At 45.6% G+C, this 22,732-nt stretch overlaps 1 protein-coding gene across 6 annotated transcripts in view; it reads left to right on the top strand.

Annotated features, from left to right (window-relative positions):
• The window catches only part of GIT1 (GIT ArfGAP 1), a 306,604-nt gene that overhangs the window by 103,625 nt on the left and 180,247 nt on the right, over positions 1–22,732 (top strand). For all 6 annotated transcript variants that reach the window (XM_063955944.1, XM_063955946.1, XM_063955942.1 and 3 more), the window contains exons 5-6: positions 9,042–9,128; positions 20,512–20,642. In XM_063955944.1, coding sequence (XP_063812014.1) covers positions 9,042–9,128; positions 20,512–20,642 — 218 coding nt within the window. The remainder of the gene's footprint in view (positions 1–9,041; positions 9,129–20,511; positions 20,643–22,732) is intronic.

The following is a 22,732-nucleotide window of genomic DNA, read 5'->3' as shown; positions in this document are numbered from 1 at the left end:
CTCCCCTGCACTGCACTACAGAAACAGGGTTAAAACAGAGAGGGGGGGCACTTATTTGGCGATATGATTACATATATAAAAATGCTATAAGGGAAAACACTTGTATAAGGGGTTGTCCCTGTATAATTATAGCGTTTTTGGTGTGTGCTGGCAAACTCTCCCTCTGTCTCCCCAAAGGGCTAGTGGGGTCCTGTCCTCTATCAGAGCATTCCCTGTGTGTGTGCTGTGTGTCGGTACGTGTGTGTCGACTTGTAGGAGGACGATGTTGGTGAGGAGGCGGAGCAAATTGCCTGTATTGGTGATGTCACTCTCTAGGGAGTCGACACTGGAATGGATGGCTTATTTAGGAATTACGTGATAATGTCAACACGCTGCAAGGTCGGTTGACGACATGAGACGGCCGGCAAACAAATTAGTACCTGTCCAGGCGTCTCAGACACCGTCAGGGGCTTGTAAAAACGCCCATTTACCTCAGTCGGTTGACACAGACACGGACACTGACTCCAGTGTCGACGGTGAATAAACAAACGTATTTTCCTTTAGGGCCACACGTTTCATGTTAAGGGCAATGAAGGAGGTGTTACATATTTCTGATACTACAAGTACCACAAATAAGGGTATTATGTAGGGTGTGAATAAACTACTTGTAGTTTTTCCTGAATCAGATAAATTAAATGAAGTGTGTGATGATACGTGGGTTTCCTCCGATAGAAAATTATTGGCGGTATACCCTTTCCCGCCAGAAGTTAGGGCGAGTTGGGAAACACACCTTAGGGTGGATAAGGCGCTCACACGCTTATAAAAACAAGGGGCGTTACCGTCTCCAGATACGGCAGCCCTCAAGGAGCCAGCTGATAGGAAGCTGAAAAATATCCTAAAAGTATATACACACATACTGGTGTTATACTACGACCAGCAATCGCCTCAGCCTGGATGTGCAGCGCTGAGGGGGCTTGGTCGGATTTCCTGACTGAAAATATTGATACCCTTGACAGGGACAAGATTTTATTGACTATAGATGCATTTCTATATATGCGAGATGCGCAGAGGGATATTTGCATTCTGGCATCAAGAGTAAATGTGATGTCCATATCTGCCAGACAAAGACACGACAGTGGTCAGGTGATGCAGATTCCAGACGGCACATGGAAGTATTGCCGTATAAAGGGGCGGTCCATCGGACCTGGTGGCCATGGCAACAGCTGAAAAATCCACCTTTTGTTACCCCAAGTCACATCTCAGCAGAAAAGGACACAGTCTTTTCAGTCTCAGTCCTTTCGTCCCCATAAGGGCAGGCGGGCAAAAGGGCCAGTCATATCTGCCCAGGGGTATAGGAAAGGGAAGAAGACTGCAGCAGGCAGCCCATTCCCAGGAACAGAAGCCCTCCACAGCTTCTGCCAAGTCCGCAGCATGACGCTGGGGCAGTACAAGCGGACTCAGGTGCGGTAGGGGGTCATCTCAAGAGTTTCAGCACGCAGGGGGCTCACTCACAAGTGGACTCCTGGATCCTACACGTAGTATCCCAGGTGTACATTGGAAATTCGAGACGTCTCCCCCTCACAAGTTCCTGAAGTCTGCTTTACCAACGTCTCCCTCCGACAGGGAGGCAGTATTGGGAACAATTCACAGGCTGTATTCCCAGCAGGTGATAATCAAAGTACCCCTTCTACAACAAGGGAAGGGGTATTATTCCACACTATATTGTGGTACTGAAGCCAGACGGCTCGGTGAGATCTGAAATATTTGAACACTTACATACAAGCGTTCAAATCAAGATGGAGTCACTCAGAGTAGTGATAGCGAACCAGGAAGAAGGGGACGATATGGTGTCACTGGATATCAGGGACGCTTACCTACATGTCCAAATTTGCCTTCTCACCAAGGGTACCTCAGGTTCGTGGTACAGAACTGTCACTATCAGTTCAGACGCTGCCGTTTGGATTGTCCACGGCACCCCGGGTCTTTACCAAGGTAATGGCCGAAATGATGATTCTTCTTAAAAGAAATATGGACGCTTTCCTGATAAAGGCAAGGTCCAGAGAACAGTTGGAGGTCGGAGTAGCACTATCTTAAGTAGTTCTACGACAGCACGAGTGGATTCTAAATATTCCAAAATCGCAGTTTTTTCCGACGACACGTCTACTGTTCCTAGGGATGATTCTGGACACAGTCCAGAAAAGGATGTTTTCTCCCGGAGAAGAAAGCCAGGGAGTTATCCGAGCTAGTCAGGAACCTCCTAAAACCAGGAAAAGTATCAGTGCATCATTGCACAAGGATCCTGTGAAAAATGGTGGTTTCTTACAAAGCGATCCCATTCGGTAGATTTCACGCAAGAACCTTTCCGTGGGATCTGCTGGAAAAATGGTCCGGATCGCATCTTCAGATGCATCAGCGGATAACCCTGTCTCCAAGGACAAGGGTGTTTCTTCTGCGGTGGCTGCAGAGTGCTCATCTATGAAAGGGCCGCAGATTCGGCATTCAGGACTGGGTCCTGGTGACCACGGATGCCAGCCTGAGTGGCTGGGGAGCAGTCACACAAGGAAAAAATTTCCAGAGAGTGTGATCAAGTCTGGAGACTTCTCTCCACATAAATATACTGGAGCTAAGGGCAATTTACAATGCTCTAAGCTTAGCAAGACCTCTGCTTCAAGGTCAGCCGGTATTGATCCAGTGGGACAACATCACGGCAGTCGCCCACGTAAACAGGGCGGCACAAGAAGCAGGAGGGAAATGGCAGAAACTTCAAGGATTCTTCGCTGGGCGAAAAATCATGTGATAACACTCTCAGCAGTGTTCATTCCGGGAGTGGAAAACTGGGAAGCAGACTTCCTCAGCAGGCATGACCTCTACCCGGGAGAGTGGGGCCTTCATCGGGAAGTCTTCCACATGATTGTAAACCGTTGGGAAAAACCAAAGGTGGACATGATGGCGTCCCGCCTGAACAAAAAACTAGACAGATATTGCGCCAGGTCAAGGGACCCTCAGGCAATAGCGGTGGACGCTCTGGTAACACTGTGGGTGTACCAGTCAGAGTATGTGTTCCCTCCTATGCCTCTCATACCAAAAGTACTGAGAATCATAAGAGGGAGATGAGTAAGAACGATACTCGTGGTTCCGGATTGGCCAAGAAGGACTTGGTACCCGAAACTTCAAGAGATGTTCACGGAAGACCCGTGGCCTCTACCTTTAAGAAAGGACCTGCTCCAGCAGGGGCCTTGTCTGTTCCAAGACTTACCGCGGCCGCGTTTGACGGCATGGCGGTTGAACGCCGGATCCTGAAAGGGCATTCCAGATGAAGTCATCCCTACCCTGGTCGAAGACAGGAAGGATGTAACCGCAAAACATTTTCACCGCATTTGGTGAAGATATGTTGCGTGGTGTGAGGCCAAGAAGGCCCCTACAGAGGAATTCCAACTGGGTCGTTTCCTACATTTCCTGAAAACAGGACTGTCTATGGGCCTAAAATTAGGGTCCATTAAGGTTCAAATTTCGGCCCTGTCGAATTTCTTCCAGAAAGAACTGGCTTTAGTGCCTGACGTTCAGATGTTTGTAAAAGGGGTACTGCATATACAGCCTCATTTTGTGCCCCAGTGGCACCTTGGGATCTCAATGTTGTTTTGAGTTTCCTAAAGTCACATTGGTTTGAACCACTCACCACTGTGGACTTAAAATATCTCACATGGAAGGTGACGATGCTATTAGCCCTGGCTTCAGCCAGGCGTGTGTCAGAATTGGCGGCTTTATCATATATAAAGCCCTTACTTAATTTTTCATTCTGACAGGGCAGAATTGAGGACTCGTCCTCAATTTCTCCTTAAGGTGTTTTCTGTTTTTCACATGAACCAACCTATTGTGGTACCTGCGGGTACTAGGGACTTGGAGGACTCCAAGTTACTTGACGTTGTCAGGGCCCTGAAAAATATGTTTCCAGGACGGCTGGAGTCAGAAAATCTGACTCGCTGTTTAGCCTGTATGCACCCAACAAGATGGGTGCTCCTGCTTCTAAGCAGACGATTGCTCGCTGGATTTGTAATACAATTCAGTTTACACATTCTGTGGCAGGCCTGCCACAGCCAAAATCTGTAAAAGCCCATTCCAAAAGGAAGGGGGCTCATCTTGGGCGACTGCCCGAGGGGTCTCGGCTTTACAACTTTGCCGAGCAGTTACTTGGTCAGGGGCAAACACGTTTGCTAAATTCTACAAATTTGATACCCTGGCTGAGGAGGACATGGAGTCTCTCATTCGGTGCTGCAGGGTCATCCGCACTCTCCCGCCCGTTTGGGAGCTTTGGTATAATCCCCATGGTCCTTACGGAGTCCCCAGCATCCACTAGGACGTCAGAGAAAATAAGATTTTACTTACCGATAAATCTATTTCTCGTAGTCCGTAGTGGATGCTGGGCGCCCATCCCAAGTGCGGATTGTCTGCAATACTTGTACATAGTTATTGTTACAAAAATCGGGTTATTCTTGTTGTGAGCCATCTTGTCAGAGGCTCCTTCGTTGTTATCATACTGTTAACTGGGTTCAGATCACAGGTTGTACGGTGTAATTGGTGTGGCTGGTATGAGTCTTACCCGGGATTCAATATCCTTCCTTATTATGCACGCTCGTCCGGGCACAGTATCCTAACTGAGGCTTGGAGGAGGGTCATAGGGGGAGGAGCCAGTGCACACCACCTGATCCTAAAGCTTTTATTATTGTGCCCTGTCTCCTGCGGAGCCGCTATATCCCCATGGTCCTTACGGAGTCCCCAGCATCCACTACGGACTACGAGAAATAGATTTATCGGTAAGTAAAATCTTATTTTTTTGCAGAAGAACTACAAGTCCCATCAAGCCTCCCCCGCAAGCTGGTACTTGGAGAACCACAAGTACCAGCATGTGGGGGTAAAACGGGCCCGCTGGTACCTGTAGTTCTTCTGCAAAAAAAATACCCAAATAAAAACAGGACACGCACACCGTGAAAGTACAACTTTATTACATACATGCCGACACACACATACTTACCTATGTTCACACGCCGACTCTGTCCACGTCTCCATGTAGAATCCGGGGTACCTGAAAATAAAATTATACTCGCCTAAATCCAGTGTGTCCTGTTCTTATTTTGTAATCCACGTACTTGGCAAAAAAAACAAACCGCATACCCGATCCACGCACTGAAAGGGCTCCCATGTGTAAACATGGGACCCCTTTCAGTGCGTGGACCGAGTATGCGGTTTGTTTTTTTGCCAAGTACGTGGATTACAAAATAAGAACAGGACACACTGATTTAAGGGGTCCCCACTCCTCCAGGGTACCCCAGCCAGGGATGACTAGTTGGGGATTTAATGCCACGGCCGCAGGGACCGGTATAAAAGTGTCCCCCGGCTGTGGCATTATCTCTCCAGCTAGTGGAGCCCGGTGCTGGTGTTAAAAATACGGGGGACCCCTACGCTTTTTGTCCCCCGTATTTTTTGCACCAGGACCGGACGCAGAGCCCGGTGCTGGTTCTAAAAATACGGGGGATCCCCAGTCAATTTTTTCCTCGTATTTTTACAACCAGGACCGGTTCAAAGAGCCTGAGGCTGGTTATGCTTAGGAGGGGGGACCCCACGCATTTTTTTTCTGGATTTTAACCCATTCCCACCCCTTCCCACTGAAAACCATGCTCTCTCTATTTTAGTCAGTTAAAAAAAAAATATTGGCCCTCATTCCGAGTCGTTCGCTCGGTATATTTCATCGCATCGCAGTGAAATTCCGCTTAGTCTGCATGCGCAATATTCGCACTGCGACTGCGCCAAGTAATTTAACAATGAAGATAGTATTTTTACTCACGGCTTTTTCTTCGCTCCGGCGATCGTAATGTGATTGACAGGAAATGGGTGTTACTGGGCGGAAACACGGCGTTTCAGGGGCGTGTGGTTAAAAACGCTACCGTTTCCGGAAAAAACGCAGGAGTGGCCGGAGAAACGGAGGAGTGTCTGGGCGAACGCTGGGTGTGTTTATGACGTCAAACCAGGAACGACAAGCACTGAACTGATCGCAGATGCCGAGTAAGTCTGAAGCTACTCTGAAACTGCTAAGTAGTTTGTAATCGCAATATTGCGAATACATCGGTCGCAATTTTAAGAAGCTAAGATTCACTCCCAGTAGGCGGCGGCTTAGCGTGTGTAACTCTGCTAAAATCGCCTTGCGAGCGATCAACTCGGAATGAGGGCCATTATTTAAAAAAATATATAAATAATAGTTGTGTCTCCTAATAGACAAACCAAGTACCTAATCCCTTCTAATATAAATAGATATGTTATTAGCAATAAAAAAACACACAAAAAAACATGTTTTTAATTTTTTTTTATTAGATTCCGCCAGCAAAGTGAGGCGGAATGAAATTGACGAAATTACTGTCGAAAAGCACTGTTGTCGAATCAACATTCTTCAATTGAATATACTTTTGTCGAAAAGCCGCATTTTTACCATTGCAGACATGTCGAATTTGTCAACTGTCGAATTTCAAAAAGTTGAATCTGAAAAGTCTGTTTTTTTTTTGTCGAAAAGTACTGTATTGCATTGTCGAATTTTTTTTTGGTGTCGAAAATGCCCCGTTTTTCGACATTTGCGGCAATTCGACCGCAATTGCATATACCCCCTATGTCTGTGTGGGAGATGCTCAGCTTCAATGCCTCTTACTCCCTTCCAGTTACTCTGTAACAGTCCATTCTCCTGGTGCTGATATCTGTCCTAATATTTTTTGTTGATCAGAGCTGCTGATTAGGCGGCCTCAGTATCCATCGAATATGCTGCTACCAACAACAGTCATAAGCATGAGCATTCAGAATAATGCCATCCATCGGCACCAGGAAAATAAACTGTTTTAGAGGGTATCCGGTCTTTAGGTCGACCTCACTTAGGTCGACAGTCATTAGGTTGACCACTATTGGTCGACATGCATTTGGTCGACATGGTCTTTAGGTTGACAAGATCACTAGGTCGATATTGTAAATGTCGGCACATGAAAAGGTCGACATGTGTTTTTTAAAAAAATAATAATTTCAAAACTTTTTCTTACTTTACGATCCACGTGGACTACGATTGGTAATAGTAACCTGTGCCGAGCGCAGTGGCAGTGCAGCGAGGCACCTTGCCTGAACGAGAGGACACAGTGCACTATTTGGGGTTCCCGGTCACGTTACAAAGAAAGTGACCCCCCCCCCCAAAAAAAGAAACAAACCCTCATGTCTACCTTTCCATGTCGACCTTTTCAATGTCGACCTCATAACCATGTTGACCTATTTCAGGTGTTGACCTACTTACTGTCGACCAATAGTGGTCAACCTAATGACTCAATCTAGTTAGGGTCGACCCAATGAACCACACCCTTTCCGAGTTGGATTCTTGCTCCCCTCCTCTTCTCTAGCTTTTGGTTTCCCTTGGTTGGTCTCTTGGTTGTTTGGGATTTCAGATATTGGTTCCCCACTAGTTGTTAGTTGGTTTCCGTACGAAGGGCAGAATTATTTTTAAGAAGGTTTTCCGTACTTTCCCTGTTCTTTATTTGCAGGGAAAGTTCTCACCTAATCTAATCATAATAATTTGAAAACTATTTTTGTTTATGACCATTAGAATAGCATTTTCATAAGGTTCCCATTACTTTCACTCTTTGGCGGCATAATTGGAATCTCTTGAGTTCATTTTAGTAATGCATTAAACTGTCACACTGCTGAATAACATCCTTGCACCCTACTGATTTCGTTTTGCTTAATACGTTTAGTTTGGAAATTAGGACATATTCAACATTCCTGTTGATTTTGTGCTGATATCTTGCAGCTTCAATAAAAGCATTGGGTAAATTGTTTTTGTTTAAACAGGCCTTCTATTGAAAAGTTGCTTGTATATAAAATAATGGTACTCCCATGTCAGTGGAACACGTCTGGTTTCTATTTCGACCAGGGCATGATCTATGTGAGGTTTGTATGATTGATAATTGTTTGCATACATAGAAGTTAGATTACATATAACTCAGATTTATTGCTGGACTCCCAAACCAACATAATAACTGCCCTGATTAGCTTATAATATGATGTGCTAGAGGCACTAGAGGACAAATTGACAATTAACAACATGTTGGGAACGAAATGCCAGTTGTTGGGATGCTGACGGTCAGGACACTGAAAGCAGCATTCCGACTGTAGAAATCCTGACATGGGGTGTTAAGGAGTCTAACCCTCCTCCTACCCTACCCTAACCTACCCTTTTGGGTGCCTAACCCTAACCCCCCTGGGTGGTGCCTAAACCTAGCTTCCCCCCCACCCCTCCCTGTTGGTGGAAACCCTAACCCCCCCCCACACACACACACCGACCCCTGCACCCTAAACCTATCAAGCACCCTAACTCGTTTCCCGGGGGACGCACCCTAACTTGTTTTTCCTAGACGTAACCCCCCCCTACTTCCCCCCATCCCCGCCATAGTACTTACCCGTGCCACTGTTTTGACGAGCAGATCCCGACCGTTGGGATGGTATTGTGTATTGCCAGTCTCTCTCATCTTCTGAAAGCTCCTTTGGAAATGCCTCAACCCATTCCAGCTATTTCCCTAGCAATTAGTTGTTGATCTCCCATTATGTGATATCAGTAGTATCTAAAAGTTGTCCCTCCATCAGAGCAATGTCCATTCGTAAATAAATCCACTCACATTGCATTACTATAGATATTATTGCAATCTGCAAATCTGTCTTTCAAGTGTGACTGCACTAGACTGCTGGAATCTTAAATCTTATGTCAACAAGTATATAGTAATAGGTAATAGAAGCAATTGTTATGCCATAAAGTATTATGAAAGATTGCACTGAAAAAATGTGTTCTGTGTGCTGTAATTCCTCCTTCATATTTAGTTCAGTTACTGTATATATGTTTTTGTTTTATTTATGTTAATTAGGTTGTTTTCTAGCATACGTTGTTACATGCTCAGTGGAGTGATGATGTAAGCGAGGTGGAGAGGATTCCCTGTTTGTGCAGTTGGGCTGCCCCTGATCTTATCTCTTGTGTTTTGTTTTGCTGATTATAGCAACTTCACTCCAGTGTCAGGACTGGAAATCTGGAAACCTGCTTACGTCTGCTGTCTCTTGGCGCTCAGGCGAATTTCTTCCACCCGGTAATCACTCTTCTCAACACTGCTGATATAACATTACTGTGTGATCTGACTGCTGTTTCCTGAGATTTTTCCTTTCTCAGTCCATTTGTGTACTGTGGGCCTGATTCAGAGATGGACGTAAACCCAACATTTACGCAGCTGAGCCATTATCGTCCGACTGCGCACGCGTCTAATGGTGGGTACGCACTAGAAGATGGATCTGCAGATATATCTGTATGCTGGATCTGGCAGTGTGTGTGCATACACACTGCCTGATCCGTCGTGACTGACATCACAAACTGGGCGGGCATTTACATGCGCCTGCCCAGTTGAGCCGTCAATCACCGGCGGCCTCTGTAGCATGTGTACGGGCGTTCAGCTGACAGCCCGTACACACACAACGATGCACAGGGTGCAGCAGGGCCGATGCAATATGTCTGGGAATGACGGCATTCACAGACATATCGTTGGTACACATAGGCCGATGGGCCAGAGATATTTTGGTCGATCAGTAGAATGGCCAATATATTGGCCGGTGTGTACCCAGCATAAGTCACACTGTGTATGTTCCACTATGGTAATGCAAAGAGAAATAGAGAGCGCACATAGACTGTAATTGTTAATAGTATAGATATATTTAATATTCCATCTATGAATAGTTCCACAGATAGATTGAGTTACTTTTGTTTCTCAAATACATAACCAATTAAAGAAAATTCACAAAAACATTGTAATGGTATATTTATATAAATAAATTCTCAAGATCATTAATTAATCTAATAAGGATTAGATCAATCCGTAGGACTAATAAAAAAACCAATTTAAAGTCACAGTTTGCACTCGCCCCGCTGTCGGCAAGCCGGTGGTCGGGATCCCGGCCGCCGGCAACTCATACCACACCCCTTCACTATAGATGCCCTAGCTACCAGTTTCAACATCCCGGCGCTTAAAGGTGTCAGCGTTCTGGTTCATCTACTATTTGAAGGTCAAGTATCCTCATATCCCGTACAAGTAATCACATTAATTACCTGTGTATGCAGCCTGGAGTTACTATCTTTTTTTTTGGGGGGGGGGGGGAATAGAACTGCTAAATACGACCTTTACTATAATCCGAGGAACTTTTGTTTCACTACCAAACAAAATTAACATTACAACCAAACTGTGACTTTATATTTGTTTTTTATTAATCCTACGGATTGATCTAATCCTTAATAGATGAATTAATGATCTTGAGAATTTATTTAAATATATCATTGCAATGTTTTTATTGTGTATTTTGTGAATTTACTTTAATTGGTTATGTATTTGAGAAACAAAAGTATCTCAATCTGTCTGTGGAACTATTCATAGATTGAATATTAAATATATTTATACTATGAACAATTACAGTCTATGGGCGCTCTCTATTTCTCTTTGTTGTGCCTTTACAGGTCTGCTAATACCCTGTCTTTGTGAGAGCAGCGAATAGCATATCAACAGAGGGTTTTTTCTTTGGCGCCTTAATTCTATTGGTAATGCAACTGCAGTCTCAAAGAGGATTTATTTGCAAAGTAATTGACAGTCAGTGATCATTTGGGGGTGGTAACGACAAGTGTCGCCAAAAATACGGGCGTGACCTGACCGTTTTTTGGGGCGTGTCTAGCCTAGGGATTCAATGATTGCTCTGCAGCCGCTGAGACTTGCAAAGTTGCTGGTGGGCGTCTCAATACAAATCCAGGTGGTGGCTGCGCCATTTGCATATTTTCGCACAGTCATTGCGCACACATTCGCAGCTGCGACGGCATTAGCGAACATCTCTGAATCAGGCTTAGCAATATTTTCTGTTAAGGACTCATGCACAGAAGCGCCATTGTTACTGATCAGACCTGTTAAATTATGTTGTATGGGTTCAAGTCTTTGTAGTTTTGACCCAATTTCATTTGGGTTCTGTTGGTCTGTTAGCTGTGACCTGAGGGAAACCAGGCTGCAGAGATCTGTACCCATGTACAATACAGTTTTATGTCCCATTACGTAGCTTTAATGGAGAATAATTGTGCTTGCTGGCCTGATCACCAAGAGCGCTGACCCCTATATGTGTTTCACTGTTCATATTTATCCATTTCTTTCCCCAATTTTCCATTACCTTTTACAGTGCAGTTTCATAGTAAAGAATAATACTTGTAAAAAGTAAAACAAATTGCGTATAGTAAATAGTAATCGCTTGAGCTGATACAGGGGGTAATTCAGATCTAATCGCTGGGCTGATAATTTTGCTGTCCTGCATTCAGATAGTCGCCGCCTCCAGGGGCACTGTATATTTGCCGTGTAAGTGTGCGATCGCATGTGTGCTCCGAGCTGCGAAAATGTGTGTAGTCTGTGCGCAACCCAGGGCTTACTCCTACAGTGCGATGAGAACAGGCTGATCGGGGCCAGAGCTGACGTCAGACACCCTCCCTGAAAATGCTTGGGAACACCAGCGTTTTTCCAGACACTCCCAATAAACGCTCAGTTACCACCCACAGATGGCCTCCTCCTGTCAATCAGCTTGCGAACGCCCGTGTGATCGGATTTTTTGCACCATCCCCTCGCTGACTGGTGATGCCCTTGTTGTTGTCCGATGTGCATATGCATTGTGGTGCATACACATGCGCAGTTAGGACCTGATCTGCCGCTGTTCGAAAATGCACAGCAGCGATAAGATCTGAATTACCCCCACAGAACAAAGCTGTTTTGAATGGCGTCATGTAACGCAGTCTGATGGGGCCAGTTTTTCGGTTACATACACAGAACAGACTGATATGGTGATCTCAAAAGATTACTTTTGGTTTTAGTAAAACTAGATTCAATACCATTATCTGCTTCAGTTTGTTACAACTGGTAGTCCTTTTCATTATATAAGTTTCAGATCACTCACTGTCGTATCATGCCTTTGTATTTTCTGAAAGCATCAAATATATCAGGGATAGGCTACATGTGGCCTTCCAGCTGCTATGGAACCACACATCCCTGCATATCCTGCAACAGTTTCAACATGGGCTAGATGCATCATCGCTTGGAAAGTGATAAAATGGAGAGTGAAAAAGTACCAGACAATCAGGTCCTAACTGCCATCTCACAGGCTGTGTTTGAAAAATGTCAGTTAGTAGCTGATTGGCTGGTACTTTTTCACTCTCCATTTTATCACTTTCCAAGCGATGATGCATCTGACCCATAGTATATTAACAGTTAAACTGTGTAAGGGCATGCTGGGATGTGTAGTTTTACAGCAACTAGAGTGACACACATTGCCAACCCCTGTAATATATAAATGAAATCCTTCAGGATGTGGTTAATATACCGCCTGTCTGGATCCCGGTGGTCAGGATACTGTTGCGGGGAAAGTGCCGGCAGTTGGAATCCCAACCACAGCCCGGTATTCCCACTCAGGTGGTGGGTCCATAGCACCAACCAAGTGGGATCGCCACCGGGCCCGAAGCATGGCGAGAGCAGCGAGCCCACGAGGGGACTTGCTGCCTTGCTGACGGGATGCCGCTGTAGGTATAGTGACTGACGGCTTCCCATCTGCCGGTCTCCCGTATGTATTCCAATCCTTCATATATACTGCTCCAATAACGAAAAACATTTTTTTAAATGATATTATGCTGATTAACTTTGTTTTAATCTTATTAACAATATAGAGTAAGCTTTAAATATATGGAAATCATGTGTATATATAGAATGAACACAATTTAAATGAACGCTCTCAGACTTTCTTACCTTCTCCAAACTCTTCCTATATGTCTTTTGAAACAAACTCTTCAATCCCTCCAAACACAATGCAAAACATTTATATGGGGTGGTAAGAAACCCAGAATACATAAATCAGTCCTGTCACAGTGCCTATCATGTATGCCTCCAACTGCTGAGTAGATCTGATCAGTTCTCACATTTTAGCCATCTTATTGCATGGCATTCAAAGCCTGGAGTAGCAATGTTTTAAAATAGCCCTCCTTAGAGAGGATCATGTAAACTTCCTGCCCTGTCCTGGTAGGTCTTCAGTCGTCATCAGCCTATGAAAGGGATGCAGTCACATTGTCGACTCCATAATGTTGACTGTCATAATGTTGACTGTCATAATGTTGACATGGTAAAAATGTCCACATTCAACATGTCAACACCTGCAAAATGTTGACAGTCAAAATGTTAGCACATGAATAGTCGACATAGAATGTTGACCTGAAATAATGACACAGTTAAAATCATAGGGTTATGGTCAACATTATGGTAGCCGACATCATTCAGAACATGTCAACATGTTGTACCTGTTGACATTATGGTATCTATATAATGTTTGTTGACATTCTGTCAGCAAAACATTCCAAACCCCCAATGATACCCTAACGATTAAACGTACTCTAACAATTTGGGATAAAGCTAAGGTGCATCATAACTATCCGCATATGCTTTTCTCTATCGTCCTAAGTGGATGCTGGGGTTCCTGAAAGGACCATGGGGAATAGCGGCTCCGCAGGAGACAGGGCACAAAAGTAAAGCTTTTACAGGTCAGGTGGTGTGTACTGGCTCCTCCCCCCATGACCCTCCTCCAGACTCCAGTTAGATTTTTGTGCCCGGCCGAGAAGGGTGCAATTCTAGGTGGCTCTCATAAAGAGCTGCTTAGAGAGTTTAGCTTAGGTTTTTTATTTTACAGTGATTCCTGCTGGCAACAGGATCACTGCAACGAGGGACAGAGGGGAGAAGAAGTGAACTCACCTGCGTGCAGGATGGATTGGCTTCTTGGCTACTGGACATGAAGCTCCAGAGGGACGATCACAGGTACAGCCTGGATGGTCACCGGAGCCACGCCGCCGGCCCCCTCACAGATGCTGAAGCAAGAAGAGGTCCAGAATCGGCGGCTGAAGACTCCTGCAGTCTTCTTAAGGTAGCGCACAGCACTGCAGCTGTGCGCCATTTTCCTCTCAGCACACTTCACATGGCAGTCACTGAGGGTGCAGGGCGCTGGGGGGGGGGCGCCCTGGGAGGCAAATGAAAACCTTTAAAAAGGCTAAAAATACCTCACATATAGCCCCAGAGGCTATATGGAGATATTTACCCCTGCCTAAATGTACTAAATAGCGGGAGACGAGCCCGCCGGAAAAGGGGCGGGGCCTATCTCCTCAGCACACGGCGCCATTTTCTGTCACAGCTCCGCTGGTCAGGAAGGCTCCCAGGTCTCTCCCCTGCACTGCACTACAGAAACAGGGTATAACAGAGAGGGGGGGCAAAATAAATGGCAATATATTAATATAAAAGCAGCTATAAGGGAGCACTTAATCATAAGGCTATCCCTGTCATATATAGCGCTTTTTGGTGTGTGCTGGCAGACTCTCCCTCTGTCTCCCCAAAGGGCTAGTGGGTCCTGTCTTCGTATAGAGCATTCCCTGTGTGTCTGCTGTGTGTCGGTACGTGTGTGTCGACATGTATGAGGACGTTATTGGTGTGGAGGCGGAGCAATTGCCAAATATGAGGATGTCACCTTCTAGGGGGTCGACACCAGAATGGATGCCTTTATTTGTGGAATTACGGGATAGCGTCAACTCGCTTAAGCAGTCGTTTGCCGACATGAGGCGGCCGGACACTCAATTAGTGCCTGTCCAGGCGCCTCAAACACCGTCAGGGGCTGTAAAACGCCCCTTGCCTCAGTCGGTCGACACAGACCCAGACACAGGCACTGATTCCGGTGGTGAAGGTGACGAATCAACCGTATTTTCCAGTAGGGCCACACGTTATATGATTTTGGCAATAAAGGAGATGTTACATTTAGCTGATACTACAGGTACCACTAAACAGGGTATTATGTGGGGTGTGAAAAAACTACCAGTAGTTTTTACCGAATCAGAAGAATTAAATGACGTGTGTGATGAAGCGTGGGGTGCCCCGATAAAAAACTGCTAATTTCAAAGAAGTTATTGGCTTTATACCCTTTCCCGCCAGAGGTTAGGGAGCGCTGGGAAACACCTCCTAGGGTGGACAAAGCGCTAACACGCTCATCAAAACAAGTGGCGTTACCCTCTCCTGAGACGGCCGCACTTAAAGATCCATCAGATAGGAGGATGGAAAATATCCAAAAAGGTATATACACACATGCAGGTGTTATACTACGACCAGCTATTGCGACTGCCTGGATGTGCAGTGCTGGGGTAGTTTGGTCAGAGTCCCTGATCGAAAATATTGATACCCTGGACAGGGACAATATTTTACTGTCGTTAGAACAAATAAAGGATGCATTTCTTTATATGCGTGATGCACAGAGAGATATCTGCACACTGGCATCACGGGTAAGTGCTATGTCCATTTCGGCCAGAAGAGCTTTATGGACACGACAGTGGACAGGCGATGCGTAGAGGAGTTATTTGGGGTCGGTCTATCGGATTTGGTGGCCACGGCTACGGCCGGGAAATCCACCTTTCTACCTCAAGTCACTCCCCAACTGAAAAAGGCACCGACCTTTCAACGCAGCCCTTTCGTTCCTTTAAAAATAAGAGAGCAAAGGGCTATTCATATCTGCCACGAGGCAGAGGACGAGGGAAGAGACAGCAACAGGCAGCTCCTTCCCAGGAACAGAAGCCCTCCCCGGCTTCTACAAAAGCCTCAGCATGACGCTGGGGCTTCGCAAGCGGACTCGGGGGCGGTAGGCGGTCGTCTCAAGAATTACAGCGCGCAGTGGGCTCACTCGCAGGTAAATCCCTGGATCCTGCAGATAATATCTCAGGGGTACAGGTTGAAATTAGAGACAGAGCCACCTCGCCGTTTCCTGAAGTCTGCTTTACCAACGTCCCCCTCAGAAAGGGAGACGGTTTTGGAAGCCATTCACAAGCTGTATTCTCAGCAGGTGATAGTCAAGGTACCTCTTCTACAACAAGGGAAGGGGTATTATTCCACTCTTTTTGTGGTACCGAAGCCGGATGGCTCGGTAAGGCCTATTCTAAATCTGAAGTCCTTGAACCTGTACATAAAGAAGTTCAAGTTCAAGATGGAGTCACTCAGAGCAGTGATAGCGAACCTGGAAGAAGGGGACTTTATGGTATCCTTGGACATCAAGGATGCGTATCTCCACGTTCCAATTACCCCTCACACCAGGGGTACCTCAGGTTCGTTGTACAAAACTGTCACTATCAGTTTCAGACGCTGCCGTTTGGTTTGTCCACGGCACCTCGGGTCTTTACAAAGGTAATGGCCGAGATAATATTTCTTCTTCGAAGAAAAGGCGTATTAATTATCCCATACTTGGACGATCTCCTAATAAGGGCAAGGTCCAGAGAACAGCTAGAGATGGGTTTAGCACTATCTCAAGAGGTGCTAAAGCAGCACGGATGGATTCTGAATATTCCAAAATCCCAATTAATGCCGACAACTCGTCTGCTGTTCCTGGGGATGATTCTGGACACAGTTCAGAAAAAAAGGTTTTTCTTCCCGAAGAAAAAGCCAAGGAGTTATCTGACCTGGTCAGGAACCTCCTAAAACCAGGAAAGGTGTCTGTACATCAATGCACAAGAGTCCTGGGAAAAATGGTAGCTTCTTACGAAGCAATCCCTTTCGGCAGATTCCATGCAAAGGGATCTGTTGGACAAATGGTCAGGGTCGCATCTTCAGATGCACCTGCGGATAACCCTGTCGCCGAGGACAAGGGTATCCCTTCTGTGGTGGTTGCAGGAGGCTCATCTATTGGAGGGCCGCAGATTCGGCATGCAGGATTGGATCCTGGTGACCACGGAGGCCAGCCTGAGAGGCTGGGGAGCAGTCACACAGGGAAGAAATTTCCAGGGAGTGTGGTCGAGCCTGAAAAAGTCTCTTCACATAAGCATTCTGGAACTAAGAGCAATCTACAATGCTCTAAGCCAGGCGGAACCTCTGCTTCAAGGAAGACCGGTGTTGATCCAGTCGGACAACATCACGGCAGTCGCCCATGTAAACAGACAGGGCGGCACAAGAAGCAGGAGGGCAATGGCAGAAGCTGCCAGGATCCTTCGCTGGGCGGAGAATCACGTGATAGCACTGTCAGCAGTATTCATCCCGGGCGTGGACAACTGGGAAGCAGACTTCCTCAGCAGACACGACCTTCACCCGGGAGAGTGGGGACTTCATCCAGAAGTTTTCCACATGCTATTAAACCGTTGGGTAAAACCAATGGTGGACATGATGGCGTCTCGCCTCAACAAAACACTGGACAGGTATTGCGCCAGGTCAAGAGATCCGCAGGCAATAGCTGTGGACGCGCTGGTAACACCTTGGGTGTACCAGTCGGTATATGTGTTTCCTCCTCTGCCTCTCATACCAAAGGTATTGAGGATTATACGGCAAAGAGGAGTAAGACTAGTGGCTCCGGATTGGCCAAGAAGGACTTGGTACCCGGAACTTCAAGAGATGGTCACGGACGATCCGTGGCCTCTACTTCTGAGAAGGGACCTGCTTCAGCAGGGTACTTGTCTTTTTCAAGACTTACCGCGGCTGCGTTTGACGGCATGGCGTTTGAATGCCAGATCCTAAAAGGAAAAGGCATTCCAGAAGAAGTCATTCCTACCTTAATAAAGGCAAGGAAGGAAGTCACCGCGAAGCATTATCGCCGTATTTGGCGAAAATATGTTGCGTGGTGCGAGCAGCGGAGTGCTCCGATGGAGGAATTTCAACTGGGTCGTTTTCCTACATTTCCTGCAATCAGGATTGTCTATGGGTCTCAAATTGGGATCTATTAAGGTTCAAATTTCGGCCCTATCAATATTCTTCCAAAAAGAATTGGCCTCAGTCCCTGAGGTCCAGATTTTTATCAAAGGAGTACTGCATATACAGCCTCCTGTGGTGCCTAAGGTGGCACCGTGGGATCTAAATGTAGTTTTAGATTTCCTCAAATCCAATTGGTTTGAACCACTAAAGAATGTGGATTTGAAATATCTCACATGGAAAGTGACTATGTTACTGGCCCTGGCTTCGGCCGGGAGAGTATCTGAACTGGCGGCTTTGTTTTATAAAAGCCCTTATTTAATTTTCCATTCGACATAGGGCAGAGCTGCGGACGCGTCCGCATTTTCTCCCTAAGGTGGTATCAGCGTTTCACCTGAACCAGCCTATTGTAGTGCCTGCGGCTACAGACGACTTGAAGGACTCCAAGTTGTTGGACGTTGTCAGAGCCTTAAAAATATACATTTAAAGGACGGCTGGAGTCAGAAAATCTGACTCGCTGTTTATACTGTATGCACCCAACAAGTTGGGTGCACCTGCTTCTAAGCAGTCGATTGCTCGTTGGATTTGTAACAAAATTCAACTTGTACATTCTGTGGCAGGCCTGCCACAGCCTAAATCTGTTAAGGCCCATTCCGCAAGGAAGGTGGGCTCATCTTGGGCGGCTGCCCGAGGGGTCTCGGCGTTACAACTCTGCCGAGCAGCTACGTGGTCAGGGGAGAACACGTTTGTAAATTTTTACAAATTTGATACCCTGGCAAAGGAGGACCTGGAGTTCTCTCATTCGGTGCTGCAGAGTCATCCGCACTCTCCCGCCCGTTTGGGAGCTTTGGTATAATCCCCATGGTCCTTTCAGGAACCCCAGCATCCACTTAGGACGATAGAGAAAATAAGAATTTACTTACCGATAATTCTATTTCTCGGAGTCCGTAGTGGATGCTGGGCGCCCATCCCAAGTGCGGATTATCTGCAATACTTGTACATAGTTATTGTAAACTAATTCGGGTTATTGTTTAGGAAGCCATCTTTCAGAGGCTCCTCTGTTATCATACTGTTAACTGGGTTTAGATCACAAGTTGTACGGTGTGATTGGTGTGGCTGGTATGAGTCTTACCCGGGATTCAAAATCCTCCCTTATTGTGTACGCTCGTCCGGGCACAGTACCTAACTGGAGTCTGGAGGAGGGTCATGGGGGGAGGAGCCAGTACACACCACCTGACCTGTAAAAGCTTTACTTTTGTGCCCTGTCTCCTGCGGAGCCGCTATTCCCCATGGTCCTTTCAGGAACCCCAGCATCCACTACGGACTCCGAGAAATAGAATTATCGGTAAGTAAATTCTTATTATAAGTTATGTTGGAAAAAGGGGTATTATTGACCTTATTCACCAATAAATATAATTTCTGATAAATGTAGAACCAACAATGCCGTTTCTAGTAATCAGTCAAACCACCTATCTTAATGTTTGGATAAAGCTTATCGTTCACATAATGAATTTAGCTAAATCTTTGACTGAGAGAGACTGGAAGAAACAAGCCCCCTCTGGTTAGGTGCACCTTCTTTACTTGCTTATTGCTGGTTTCCGCAATGAAAGGGTAGCTGCCTTCATAAAACCTGGGCTAAGAGATTAGAAGAAGAAAAAGGCCACTACGAAGTCACTCGCATAATTTGCACGTGATGAGCAAATATTTTTGTCCAATATCTGAAACTGGTTTCCAAATGTAATATTTATCATTGTCTTCAATAAACCTTTGTTGTCTTGATTATAAGCAGTTGAAAATATGGTTATACACAGTTGAAAATGATGTGACTCCAAAAGGGGAAATATAAGGTGAAAAAAAAAATCTTCTTTATCCACCTTGCACATGATGACACACTTTGTGATGGTGGGAGATATCCCTTTTGCTGGATTATTGCATAATATAAAGATCAAAAGGGACAAGGGGCACCCCATTGAAAGTATAGACAAGAGGTAGGTAACCTATATCACTCCAGCTTCTTTGAAACTACACATCCCAGCATGCAGTGCCATAGTTTTAGCATGCCCTAACAGCAAAACTGTTTCAGGGTATGCTGGGATGTGTGTTTCCTCAGCAGCTGGAGTGCCACAGGTTGTCTACCCCTGGTATAATCTGAGGCTTTTTCTTTTCAATCTTAGAATGTGTTTTGGCAGATAGAAAAGTCTCTGTACCACTTCTGATGAGACTTCTATTTCAATGTGTTATTTCTACCCCTTGAGTCTCATTTAAATACTTATGCCCAAATTCATCAAGCCTTGGAGAGTGATAAGTAGCATGGTGATAACGTACGTACCAACCAATCACCTCCTGTCATTTTTCAAACCCAGTCTGTAACATGTCAGTTAGGAGCTGATTGGCTCGCACTTGATCACTGTTCTATTTATCACTCTCCAAGGCTTGATAAATGAGCCCCTTAGTCCTTCAAAACTTATTCTTGTGCATAAAATGAGGGGCATGAGCAAGCCTTACGTAGGGAGGCTGTTGATCTGTCCAATTTCTACTCTTCTCATCTAAGTTCAGTCCACTGCACCCTCGCAGCCACCTCCATTTAGGCATAGTAATTCTGTGTATTGTGTATAGCACGACAAAACGTTATTTCACTGTGCTCCCACAGCTTTTGTAAATGACCTTTATTGTCTGGAATCTATTAGATCTCTACTAGATCTATTTTTAGTAACTTGTATTGTGTTTGTAGGAGAAAGGGACCACCCCGCTTCACGTAGCTGCAAAAGCTGGCCAAGTGCTTCAAGCTGAGCTTCTGGTAGTGTATGGAGCAGATCCTGGAGCTCCTGATGTAAATGGTAGAACACCCATTGATTATGGCAGGTATGATGTCAATGTGCCAGAGTATTCTGGGTATCCATGCAGTCAATGTTCCTCTTATTAGATGTTTAACTATTATGCTATACCAATATATATGGGTATATTCGGACTTGAGTTCCAAGAGAACTGTGTATGCCCAGTTAGTGCAGTCAGTCTATGAGCGCACACACTATAGCAGCCTGCAGTCATAAGCTGATCATATTTTACATCCTATTCCCATGGAATATAGAATCGTTCACTTCAGTGCCTGCCTCCTTTGGAGTATAACAGTGGTTCTCAAACTCGGTCCTCAGGACCCCACACAGTGCATGTTTTGCAGGAACCCAGCAGGTGCACAGGTGTATTAATTACTCACTGACACATTTTAAAAGGTCCACAGGTGGAGCTAATTATTTCACTTGCGATTCTGTGAGGAGACCTGCAAAACATGGACTGTGTGGGGTCCTGAGGACCGAGTTTGAGAACCTGTGGAGTATAACATCGAAATTCCCTACCATATAAACCACAGGTTCTCAAACTCTGTCCTCAGGACCCCACACGGTGCATGTTTTGCAGGTCTCCTCACAGAATCACAAGTGAAATAATTAGCTCCACCTGTGAACCTTTTAAAATGTGTCAGTGAGTAATTAATACACCTGTGCACCTGCTGGGTTACCTGCAAACCATGCACTGTGTGAGGTCCTGAGGACTGAGTTTGAGAACCACTGATATAAACACACCAGTCCATTTTTGTCAGCAGCCAGTTAACTTACCATAAACTTACCATTATGCTTTTGGACTATGGGAGGGATCTCAATAAGGGGAGGAAACTCATGAAACATGGAGTGGTCATACAAACGGGTGTGGTTCATCAAATCGACAGTGTCTAGGTTGACAATGTTTAGGTCGACCACTATAGGTCGACAGTCACTAGGTCGACATGGATGGAAGGTCGACAGGGTTTCTAGGTCGACATGTGCTAGGTCGACAGGTCTAAAGGTCGACATGAGGATTTATTTATTTTTTGGTGTCGTTTTCTTCGTAGAGTGACCGGGATCCCAAATTAGTGCACCGCGTCCCCTCGCATGGCTCGCTTCGCTCGCCATGCTTCGGGCATGGTGCCTTCGCTCCGCTACCACTTCGCTCGCCACACTTTACCGTTCCAATCGTAGTCCACGTGGATCCGTTAAGTATGAAAAAAATGTAAAAATAGAAAAAAAATTGTGAAAAACTCATGTCGACCTTTAGACCTGTCGACCTAGCACATGTCGACCTAGAAACCCTGTTGACCTTCCATCCATGTCGACCTAGTGACTGTCGACCTAAACATTGTCGACCTAGACACTGTCGATCTTCAGACCGGATCCCATACAAACTACTGGACAGAATGCTAAGCACTGCTTGTAACCGGGTGTCTTCGGTTTCAGCTTTTCATAAAGATATTGACAAATTGGTCATCCAAATGACTGTGTATATGGGAAGGTTTAGCAATTAATTCAAGAATACAGTGAATTCTACTTTGCATGCAATGCACGATCATCTAGACATAGCATGTGATTGGTTGATTGGTTGATTTATTGGGTGATTCATTTATTTTAGCTCTCCCCTACATTTATAAAGCATTCATGTGTAGCCTTTCAGCCTTTTCATCTCCCCCTGATGCAAAGGTTTCTGTTATTACCTTTATATTCCCAGGCCGGGACAGAGACATAATTTGTTCTTTAACCTATAATAATTCATGCAGTATCAGTAATGGTATCCGGACTCCAGGTCGACAGCACAAAGGTCAACACACCTTAGGTCAACGCCAATTGGTCGACACACCTTAGGTCGACATGGACAAAGGTCGACATGGACAAAAGGTCGACAGGAACAAGGTCGACATGGAAAAAGGTCGACATGAGTTTTTCACAATTTTTCTCTAACGTCCTAAGTGGATGCTGGGACTCCGTAAGGACCATGGGGAATAGCGGCTCCGCAGGAGACTGGGCACAACTTAGAAAGCTTTAGGACTAACTGGTGTGCACTGGCTCCTCCCACTATGACCCTCCTCCAGACCTCAGTTAGAATCTTGTGCCCGGCAAAGCTGGATGCACACTAGGGGCTCTCCTGAG

This window comes from Pseudophryne corroboree, chromosome 2 (genome assembly GCF_028390025.1).
Source record: "Pseudophryne corroboree isolate aPseCor3 chromosome 2, aPseCor3.hap2, whole genome shotgun sequence".
NCBI classification, from domain to species: domain Eukaryota; kingdom Metazoa; phylum Chordata; class Amphibia; order Anura; family Myobatrachidae; genus Pseudophryne; species Pseudophryne corroboree.
This window is presented reverse-complemented; position numbering and strand designations above follow the sequence as displayed.